The sequence below is a fragment of the Ooceraea biroi genome, chromosome 1 (assembly GCF_003672135.1).
Source record: "Ooceraea biroi isolate clonal line C1 chromosome 1, Obir_v5.4, whole genome shotgun sequence".
NCBI classification, from domain to species: domain Eukaryota; kingdom Metazoa; phylum Arthropoda; class Insecta; order Hymenoptera; family Formicidae; genus Ooceraea; species Ooceraea biroi.
This window is the reverse complement of record NC_039506.1, coordinates 9,843,946-9,856,058: the sequence shown is the minus strand read 5'-3', so window position 1 is coordinate 9,856,058 and position 12,113 is coordinate 9,843,946. Positions and strand designations below refer to the sequence as shown.

The following is a 12,113-nucleotide window of genomic DNA, read 5'->3' as shown; positions in this document are numbered from 1 at the left end:
TATCACATCTAGATTTCGCAAGTGTAAAGTTTTTATACATATACTATATCTGTATTTAAACAGAGCAGAAAGTAAACATTATCACAGAGAGGTAGCAGAAACAATGAACATATATTAGAACGAATAAAATAAATTCGACAACTTTATTCTACTTAATTTTAATATAATAATTTGTGAGACGATTTAAAAACGATATAAGTTAAGATAATTGAACGTTGCTCGTCGCAGACAGATACTTTGTACTTCATCGCGACTTCTTTATCTCAATATATCTTATCTCGTATTTCTATCATTTTTATAAAGAATTTATAAAGAATTGTTTTCTTATCAAGTGCTTAAAATTCCATGTATATGCAAGAGTGCTACGCCTAATACACTTGCAAAATTCCTTTCTCTTCTCTCAGCGTCCACTTAAATTTTGAAAAATTGCTGATCCGTTATAACCACGGGGACGTGCAACTTGTTCCGTGACGCTGCTTCATCGTCGCGAAATTGCTTGACAAGTCTGTCGTGCGAGAGAAACAGAGAAAGAGAATACATGCGAGGGTGCTCGCGTGCCGGACGCAAATGCGTGCGCGCTACACATCTGTCTCCTTTAGGGCACACGCACACGCGCTACTCGTGCGCATATGATCGCAATGTGGAACGTATTTATACGTATGACGCGTGTACGTAATCCAGCCGGTGAGGCGTTCATGCGTATGTGTTATGAGTGCGTGCGTGCGTGAGTGCACGAGTTTGGACATGAAAGAGCTACATGGCGATATAAAGTGCACTTATATGTGTATACAATAAGATCGGGAGGCACAACCAGCCCTTAGTTGCTATGCTACTGGTACGTACGACGACCGGAGGGTTACGGCGTTTGCACGTTGGAATTTCCTCGCTGTACGTTGACATACTGTCGACAGTGATCGCGATTTTGAATAGATACTACTTTCATTTGTCACGACGTTTCCACGACAGCCGGTGAGGTGCAATAAATCCGCCGATAACAAATTGCTGCCGAGCGGCAGCCGCGATAACCAGAATTGCGTGGGGATTTATGGGGAAACGGTGCTCATAGCAGACTATATCGAAATGTATTCGACTCGATTCCATTGCCCTTCGAATTTGGTACGCAGACACGTATCGTTAGTCAAAAAACAAAAAAAGAATTGCAATTGACTGGCAATTGAGAAAGTACTTTAGTAAAAAGTGATAAATCTATATAAGTAGGACAATAATTAAATTAGATATTTAAATCATAGATTACAATATTATAAAATGCAAAATCAGCTTTGCATTGATATAAAAAATAATATCAATAATTGTGAAAACATAAATAATATAAAATTTTGTAAATAATATAATCATAGACGAATCAGAATCAAAATCAGATCTTTCTATACCATTTGATGGATATATTACCGTGGTGTATTCAAGCGTTGACTATCATGTGCATTGCTGCTACATTAGCTCTCATAAAAGCAACGGTAGAATTTCTTTACGACGTTGACATGCCGCAAACAAACTTCGTATCGAATGCCGCCGTCATAATATCGCCAATAAATCAGGAGTAATAGATCCAGTGAAACAAGTCCAACTGAAACTTTCACTTCATTGTATCTCGTGTTTGTAGTTTTGTTCGTATGTCGCTACGACGACGATTTCGACGACGACGATGACGACGTGAATGATGAATAACAAATAAATCAATCAATAACGAAATCCCTCTGTTCAAAATGCTTATCAAAAAATATATTATTGATTTTATTGATTACCATCATATCTTTATTTTTCTCTTTGGACAAGATTTTTATATGTCATGCAGAATAAGTTTTATATCATAAAATCAAATAATTTTATTTATCACGTTTTCCGTTTTTCGCAATGGCGATAATGATAGTTTCATATAATTGAAATTGATATGCCGTTGAAGAAGACAAGTTGCTTCCTAGCATTTGTATCTTCATAAATATTCAATATTCTCATAATTTTATTCATATGCGTATTTTTCTTACGTATTATAGTTTTTATAAAGTTAGAACGCAGTGCAATTAAAAATAGAATCAGCTTCTTTGTACTTTGTTATTATAAAAAATTTAATCAATTGATTCCACTATACTTACATTTGATTACGTCAGAGATTCTACAAAAAGAGACACTCAACGCATGTACACTCCAATAATCGCAAGCACGCGATGAGGAAAGACTGTTTTACGGATTCGCTACTTGCTTTGCAGCTATGCTTGCTATCAGAATACTGGACTGGAGTTATATCTTACCGGCACAATGTTACAATCAAAATTTCTCGATGGATGATGCGATTGACCATATCTCGTGCAAATTTTAATGACAGTCTAATTGTCTCATCGTCGTCGATAGATGGACATTATAATTGCGTCCGTAAGACTAATTGATTACACTGATACACCTTTCTTGAACTGCACGCGGTGAAACTCCATGCAAATTAATTTTTTTCATTTTCGTCAATGCAGATTATGCTACTCGATAATCGTTAAAATTTCGAAATTTCAAAGGTCGATTGAGATATCACGTAAAATTTCAAGGTTCCACTGATAACGAAAGATTATACTCTACGTCAAGTTTTTAATATATGCGCAAATTATAATGCACCAATACGAACAGGAAGTCGTTGAACAATAAAACGTTTTGTGAATTCCGATCGATATCTCACGAAAAATTACTGAAGATTATCTTTATGCCTTATTAGCTTATTATGTATTTTTATCTTAATAATAAATATGTCATGCTTGATTTAAATCAAATTGAGAGATAAGAATTATTTAAAGTTACTATATGGCTCCAACGTGATTTGCACCAAACTTACAAACTATTGAATCGCGATAGCGTAAAATTTATTCGCTCTTCGTAGCCGAAATCTAACGCACTCTATTTATTGCATGAATTATTTTACAAAACAGTGTAGCTGATTATCTGTTTTTCCGGATAAGCAAGCACAATATATCGGCGATAGATACGATCAATAATCTAACCTTGTATTTCGCGATAACATGATGCATAAAAGCTGGATCCACTTGGATTCGGTCACAGTTACGTGTAACCGATCAGAGAGGAATTAATAGAACAAACAAATACGTTTTCTTCTCCCCAAGTTCGGTTGCAGCAGTAGGCGATGAAGGGTAAGTGTTGAAAGTTTTTGATAAATTTCTACAATAGGACCGATTTTTTAAAATAAATAATTGTGACGTTCGTATGAATAATTGACACTTTTCGGTTCATAAGTTTATGGTTCGATCATATCGCGCTAAATAACGTTTCGTTCTATTTTGATTCGGCACACAGGGATACACGTAATCGCCATCGCCTTCCTGGCATCGTGCACCGTGATCAGTGCAAATGAAGATGCAAAAGACCTGAGCCAGGATCAATCTGTTTTGGCGGACACACATTATGGCATTCCTATAATATGCCCGTTCCCAGAAAGAAATTGGTGGAACACGACGACGAATCTGCCACACGAAACTGATTGCACGAAATTCTACAAGTGCTTCTTGGGTAAACCGATCCTGCAGGATTGTCCTCTAGCGTTCAAGAATGATCCAATAAGCAGGCTGCACTATAATAGATTCGAGCAGGTCTGCGACTGGCCATGGCGAGCCGGTTGCAGCAACTGTCCCCTTGAAGAAGACCGTAGACCGCCGTCTAGGATATCGAACAGAAACGACAATTGCAATTCATTCTGGGAGTGCTCAGCATATGGAGAGCCGCGTTTGGGTTATTGTGAACCAGGTCTGTGCTTTAGTCGCACATGCCAGAGATGCGTTAGGAACCGAGCGGGCGGATATTGTGATGGACGTGGAGGTCCTATCTGCAGAGATGGCCAACGAAAATCTCATCATTGCAACTGCAATAAGTACTATGAGTGTCAAGATGAGGATTGGTACCTCAGAGAATGCCAGGGTGGTCTACACTTCGACCCTCGTAGTCAAAGATGCACGACCCCAGACGAGGCTGGATGCATGTAGTGACAGAAAACGAGTAGAACACTGATTCACTTTGCTGTCCTGCGAGAATATCATCAACTTCGTTGCGAATCAAAATCAAAAAACGACTATTACATTCTTTCGTCATATCTCGGTGTTGGTTCGTCGTTAACTGTCACTCGTATAAAGAAATGAGACGTGCGAGTTCCAATTGGCGCAAAAACTAATTTTGCTTGGAAAATTCGGAAAAAAATCATCAAGATTGAAAATTTGCGGAAAACTACGAGAACTACAAGTAAACTCGTGTCAAATGATTCATTTGATGTGTGAGCAGGCTAATTATATATACCCGGAATGTTAGTTACTTTTAAACGTAGAACAAACATGAAAAATAGAAGACATATTTTGGAATGATTTATTGTATTCTTTGATAGAAATGAAGAGATTACAAAATAAATTTGTAGGAATGATAATCATGCAACTTACACAGCAAGCAATAAAATCTATAAAGAAATATCCTTTGACCCTGTACGTTAAGGCGATATGAAGATGTTAAACATTTATGGGAACTGGCGTTACATTCGAAAGATCAAAAGGTGACTTCCGCGCGCTGCAAAGTGAACGAGCGGTCTATTTTCCCGTGGCTATTTGTACTGGACGTGTTTTTACTGACCGTATCAGATGCAATCAATTTCTACCAGGAAAGAATGAGCGGACTGCATGTCGGCTACCCGCGTTACTACCTGCTGTAACATACGCGAATTATGTAACTACCAAATCACACACGCTCGCGCGCGCGCGCTGCCGCTATTGTGTGTATCTGCATTATACGGTATGCCTGCTAGTGTGTACCTTGCCTCTGAATTTTTCCCGTCTTTCTATTCCGCATACTCGCGCGTGATTTATGTGGCTGCCCGCGTCCGTTGTAATTTACGGCGGAAAGTCTCGAAGCGGAATATCGAGAGAGACACTTTCCGCGGATATTCACGGATATTCGTCTATCTCACGCCTAAACAAACGGGGGACACGTGTCCAGAGGACCATAAATGATAATTTAGATAAGCAAAATCAGTGCTGATGAGTCTAACAATAAGCCTAACGATATTCTTTTATTCCAATACGGCAAATGCGTAGTCACTTTCCTAATTGAAATCGTATGCGTCCATACGTATGTGCGTATGTAGACGATGGAATACGACTAAGAGGGTCCGAATATCCCAAAGATAGTCTGTGTACACGCGCGATAAACGCGCGCTATGCTTTTCGAGGGAATCGGCGTTTTACGCCGTTCCGGGATATCGGGCAAGAAAAAGCGCCGGCAGTATACGGGTTTTACGACGAAACGCGTAACGGCAGAATGCTTAAAAAAATAATTGCCGTCTCGATGGCAACGATTAATGCTATTGCCGGAATTAATTATTGTGGCGGTAGCTTATTAGATATTTTTATTGCTGCTCGTTAAACGTGCGCGCGAGAGGAACGGAGAGTGTGCGAGCGCGAATACACTTGCTCTCGCGGTACATTCCCCGTAAATAATATCATTCGAAAGTATATTCTTGCCGAATGCGCGTTTTGTCGTATGGTGTAATAAAGTTAACGCACCCGCTTATCGTTCTCGCTGACAGCTCGGAACAGCCTCGTTGTTACCAGGCCTACGTTGAACCGGGCCAAAGTTGACGTGCATGCACGAGAACGGGACAAAGGAGCACGATTTAATTGTCACCGCGGCAGCAGGGAGGGAAGGGAGAAAAGATTAATAAATATATGCCTTGCAGCGGAGACACGGGCACGGATACACGCCGGTATTAACAATCCCCGATAAGGCAAATGACTGTTTCTCCCTAATGGCACTCGTTGTATCAACCGCATACCTCACCCCCGCCGCCTCGAAGTAATTAGTCGACTGACTTTCGTCTGGGCGATATCTCCGGCCGATAATCTCTGACGACACGAATAACGTCTTAAAGCACCTTGTGATATTAACAGATACCCGCTACATTAATGGAGATATATTTTAAACAATATCTCTATATTTGGTGAATTTTTAATGGCAGTCTGCGTATGTATGAACGCACGAAAACAAAGTAAGCCCGCACAAACGCGTAATGATCATGACGATGATATTGATATGCTGCACGATTTAATGATACGGTATTAGCTTGACGTACACGCGATAGAATCGCAATTGGAGACTCGTAATTGCAGGTGCTGGATTCGTTGAATTAATCGGCCGCCGCATTTCTCAATTGCTAATTATTTCAAACTGTTTCTCTCCGTACGTACGTAAGTACGAGGTAACACGCGAATCTTGCAAATATACAAATATCCATTGTTAACATTTGAATTTTTCAGTCAGAAAAGATAGTGGACACTAAATAATGAGATATCAGACATCTTTGATTCCTAATTAGGATTTCAAACAACATCGAATATTTCGTTTGCCTTTTTTACAGTCCGGGTTTAAAAAAATTAATTGATTACATTTATTTTGAGAGAGCATTAACAATACGATCTGACAATAAAATTCCTGAGACAGAATTATGCATCACGACAATCTCACCTCTCGTGCAGATGGCAGCGTGAATCCGTTTGTCGACGGTGGTTCAATGATGGCGACGATGGAGAGCACCTTCCAATGCCAGTGTACACTTCCTTGCCAACATTCTACTTCACTACTTCCGACTTGTGCATTTATGTCTCACAACTTGTGAACCTCACTGTTTAAACCGTTTAATTTTTATTGCCACGAAAAAGGAAGGAACTGAGACGGTCGAAGGCTGAATTCCAGTCCTTTTGTCATCAAGCCTCTGCACAATTGTTTCCACTTTCTAATTGTTCATTAACTTGCGTCACGGTTACATTCATGCCCTGATACTGACGAAAATATTTCGCTGTTAACAATCTTATTTATAGTCGTTATGGTATTTCTCGCATCCACGGTCGTGTCAGGGATCTATGAGAACGAATGATCCGTAAACAGAGTAATACCAGGAAATGTTGAATTACAACATTATCGTCCCAACATTGTCTCTTTCACGCTGGAAACTGAATCGCGACTACGAAACCTCTCGATATGTCCTACGAACTCGTTAAATTTCTTTTTCTTTCATATATGATAATTTCCCACCATTATGAAGAAGTTTAAGCTTGTTGGTTGAAGCCTTCTTTGTCGTCCGCGCTATCGCGATACTCGAAAATGATACAACTGTCGTCCTCTTTCCACGATTCCTTTTACAGGCCTCGCTGGTTCGTGTCTTGAAGTCGTGCTCTGGCTATTTCTAGAACACGTGATAATTGCTTCAAGTGTTTTGGAGGGTACCGTGTCTCGTCGCAACACGAAGTGCGGAGCGCACGAAAACGGTTGGATCAAAGGGATGCAACAGGTGAGAGGGAAAGGTAGAGGGTGGCGTAAGAGAAGAAACAGAGTAAAAGAGAGCTAGAAAGAAAGAGAGAGGAAGAGAGAGAGAGAGAGCGATGAAAGAGAGGAAGAGAGGGTCCGACGATGACGACGATATTGTAACACCGCGCGTAGTAGCGGACAGTCGGAGACTAAGGCCCCCGAGGAGAAGTCACCTCTCTCTCCTTCGTCTCTTCTCTCGTCCTCTCTTCCGAGGGGTCTCTCTTTCCACCACACGCGTAGCCGCTAACACACGGTCGCGCGCGCGCGCGTGCACTTCAACACGCATGACAGTCTTCTCCCCTCCAACCCCTCTTTTTCATTCTCTCTCTTTCTCTTTCTCTCTCAGCGGCAATGCATCGTGTCTTCCATCGGAAGACAGGAGTACCGCGCTGCCAACTGCAGCGAAAACCACTTGCAGATGCATACACGGCCGCGTGTGTGTACGTACTACGCCCGATTCGCGGCGGCGGCAGTGTCGGTGTACGTATCGGTAAGAGGAGGAGTGGGAGATGGGACACGCGACACGCGCAGTAGTGGGGGGAGAGAGGGTCCGTAGGAGTGGGGGCGCGTACGGTCTCCCTCATTTCTCCACGGGCCCCTCGTGGGGCACCCTCCTTGCCCGCCGCTTCGGACGCTCGCGTGCTCCCACTTTTTCTACTCGATTCTCTCGGCCGGCCGGGCCCCTCATCCGCGTACGTGCCTCTCCGTCTCCTTCGATTACGCGCGATACACTCCGGTTTCTCGTAAGACTCGTACTTGGCTTCCTCAAAACGTATCTTTTGAAATCACTTGAGTGTCTTGCGGTGTACGTGCAGACTTTGTGAAAATTTCACATGTACGATAAATGAATTGTATTGTAATAAATAACGTTTGATTGGTACGAGTATCCCGAGATTGCATTGTAATTTATCAATTAAATAATTAATGTTGATGATGAAATATGAACATCATTCTTCGTCATATTTGTAACAAGAATTTCATAAGTAAATAAAGAATGGATGTGTTAATGTGTGGAAATGAATTATTTAGATATTACATGGTTGGTTTTTAAAATAAAATGTATTACATATTAATTTTTACGCGTGATATATGAGATTGGTTATTGATACGTGAATGATAAGTATAATAGAACATTTAAAAATATCGCATTGGTCTCAGATCACTTATGTAAGATTATAATGATAGTATCTCATCGGCAAAACTATCGAGTGCTTCCGACAATGATAACAATCGTGCTCGAACCGTGTATTACATAATATAATTATTACTCACCGCTTTGAAGCTTCGCTCCTCATTCACGTACGTGGGATGTATCACCTCCACCATTGTAAAAAGTTTTCACGTAGGTAGTAATCTGGCAAGCTTTCCGAGACACGATATGTGTATTTCATAATATATTAAAACGCATCAACAAGAGACGACTTTGATAACATCTAAAAGAGCGTAGAAGTTAGAGAGACACGCGGTATTCTTCCGCAATATTTTCCGCACTCGTCGTCGAAGCTACGATATCACGCACCGGTGAGAACGTCAACGATAAACCTGCCCGCATAGTGAGCAGATCGATTTGCATTTATCGCGAGAGACGTCAGCTACGAAGAGTTATTTCTTCCTATCGCGGATGGTGGGACCGCCGACGCGTCTCTCACGTCTCGAGATTGAAAAACAAACCCACGCGTGTCAATGAACGGCAGACGACTAAGCGACAACGGCGATTTTCGTTGTCGACGATCCCTCCGGATTGCAGGACTCGCCTCCCCCCGTTATTCCTCTCCCGACGAAGGGCTCGGTGTAAGAGGGGTGGCGAGAGAGAGAGAGTTCTCTCCCTCCTGGTTCCCACGCCGCGTAACGCCGATTCCTCTGTCGGTCCCTTCTCCTCCACCGCCTCCTCGTCGGCATCCTCCTCGGTGGCCGACTCCACCCTTGGAGGGAAAGACGCGCCCTTCTCTGGGGGTAGAACTACCTATTCTGAGCCCCTCTCGGAAGTCGTCCGCCACCGCCCTCGGCGCGTTCGCCGAGGGTTGAGATTTATTTCGCCTTGTCCCACGCTGCGCGTACTTGCACACCGTGTGACGTAATTTCGAAGCAACTGGTGGCGAGACACGTACAGACACGCTTACATTTCTCTTTCATCGTGCAGATCATTCGAATTTGAAATTAAATTTTATTTAAATTAAACTCGTCAAATTCTTTTTTTGTGATGTTAAAGGATGCAATATTATTCGAGTGATTAAATACAGGCGTGATCTCGCCGCTGGTCATGATCGAGTATTCCCATGTTTTAATTAATGTATCGATAGCGGAGATAGGCACAGGCTTCGATGTCATGTCTTGATAGAAATCAGCTCTCAAAGTCCGTTGTAGAATGCACGCAAATAATAATTATATTAGTTACATTATTTCATGTCAATACATATTCACGATATATTAATCTGCAATTCGGAATAGGTAGTCAGTTTATTTATACAGATCGATGATAATATATGATAAAACAAGAACATTTAATAGATAATAAAAAAATAATTATTACATTGTCATTATAATACGTTCACAATCATTATTGCTATTATCTTATTACTAGTTTTTATTGATGGATCCAAATATTCATTCCTGATATCCTGACATCTTTTAATATTATATCTTCCTACGATTTTGTATGCATTTAACTTTCTCTCTCTCTCTCTCTCTCTCTCTCTCTCTCTACATATAGTTCAAACATAATAAATTTACTACATAATTTATTAAATTTATTAACTAAAAATAGCATTTTTATCGGTTTTTGCGTCAGCTTCTTGTGATTAATTTGAGACAGGAATTAAAACGTATAGACATAATTAGTTGATGCTGACTAAAGAAAATGCGTCAAGCGAATCACGTGGACAATGTATGAATAAAACCCGATAATCGGTGTTTGCGTAACATGCGATGTGGGCGTTTCGATCACTCATTGATCGTGCGTTTGCGTCAGCATTAATGCAGCATTGTTTTCTGTATCGAGCACCCACCGCAAATTCAATCGATCGGCAACGGGAACATCGACAATTGGCCGCAATTGCATCGATCGGGGCCAATACGATATCGTTTGAGCAGCAATTTCATTGCCTGTCGGAAAAATCTATCGGGGATTTCATTGAATCGTTTCATGCTTTGATGCATCTGCAACACGAAGGTCAGATTTATCGTGTAAGGCTCAATAACTTGCTAAAATTGTAACAGCAAACTGAAAACTGTATTGCTTCTGTAGAAGATACTTTTTATCTTAACATTTCATCATTTTTTTAAATACAAGCAGAATATAAGTAAAGATTAATTAGCCAAAGATCAAAATTAAATATTTTCATTAAATACTGTGTAAATGTGAAACTTTATTTGTTTATTGTTAGAACGAAATATATTAAATATTCTCTTTAATCTTAAGATACATGGAATATTTAATTGTTAAATATGATAACATTGCATTATCGATAAAATATTTGTAAGTTCGATGACTCAGGTCGACCTGGGTCGATTGTAACTTTTTCCTGGTTTGCGATATGGTGAGAGAAATATGAAACATTCTACAACGCGTGTATTCTAAAGCGCTTATTTTTAGAAAATTTTTAATGTGTCCTTACGCGATTCTCGCATTAACTTGCGTAGGTGTAACAATCTCGTCGCCGATAAGTAACTCTGTATTTCGCAAGTACTTGTGACAAGCGGTATCTGAAAACATACGTCTCATAGCGTCGAAATCATGCTATTAATCACTCATGAAAGCTACATGGCATCATTAATAATGACACGATTTAACAGACACGCAATGTACGGGAAAATTAATAGAAACAGTATAAATTAAAGAAAGCATTAATATTTCATATATATAATTTCCATAATATACAAAATTACATACACGTACACAAACATAACTCTATCGATCTAACAGGTGCTAGTTTGAAACCACATTGTTTAGATTGGCTGTCATTTTCCTTCACACGAAATTTGATCTAATTTTACTCGATTCACCCCGGTCGTTTCCGAGCGCAACGAAGGAGGCGTTCATTTCTTTTTTGGCGAAACGAAAAATAATGAAATACGAGGCGCGGTCGAGAATAGCGGAGTTCGAAATAATCGGCGCGGCTCAATAAAATTAATGTACGGTTCCTCGCCGTGTTCGTGCGTCAGAAGTCCCAGTCGGAGTCGTAGGTTTGGCGGGCCAACGAGACGCTCGAGACGTTCTTAACTGAGGGTCTAACTTTAAATCCGATAATGAATGTAATCAGCGGAAATAACATGGAATCTACACTGGTCTCGGTCCGGTCGCGGCCACATCCAGGTATACATTCCCTGACCACAGCGTGACTAATAATTATACTCGGTGAGGGACCCTCGTTTCTCTCTCCTACGCCGTTATCTCTCGCCGAGAGCGAGAGTGGAAGTCGAGAGTTGCAGACGAAATGTAGAAACAATGGTCACGTGCGTTCACAAATCCCCAGAGTACGAAAACTTACTTGTGTGTGGCGGATCAATATTGCAAATAACGTAAGCTCTGTTCTTGCGTTGAAATTAGAATTAAAATTCGAGTTAATGAATCTTTTTATTAAAATTAAGTTAACAGCGTCTTTTGTAATGATTAGTTGCACTAATTTCTCTTAAAGAGATTTTGAATTGATCGTATATGATTTACATTTCAGATAGTTAATTGCATGTAGAAAAATATTTTGCAAACAATTTCTGATGTCTCTTTTAAATTTGCATTTAGATATATGACAGACAAATTTATGTAT

The 12,113-nt window shown here is 40.4% G+C and overlaps 1 protein-coding gene across 1 annotated transcript; it reads left to right on the top strand.

The window, feature by feature from the left end:
* The first annotated feature begins 2,025 nt into the window (after positions 1 to 2,025).
* Positions 2,026 to 4,435, top strand: LOC105279957. The gene is made up of 2 exons (XM_011340081.2): positions 2,026 to 3,146; positions 3,310 to 4,435. The coding sequence occupies exons 1-2, from the start codon at positions 3,140 to 3,142 to the stop codon at positions 3,990 to 3,992; spliced, it is 690 nt and encodes a 229-aa protein (XP_011338383.2). The 5' UTR covers positions 2,026 to 3,139; the 3' UTR covers positions 3,993 to 4,435.
* Positions 4,436 to 12,113: the final 7,678 nt, after the last annotated feature.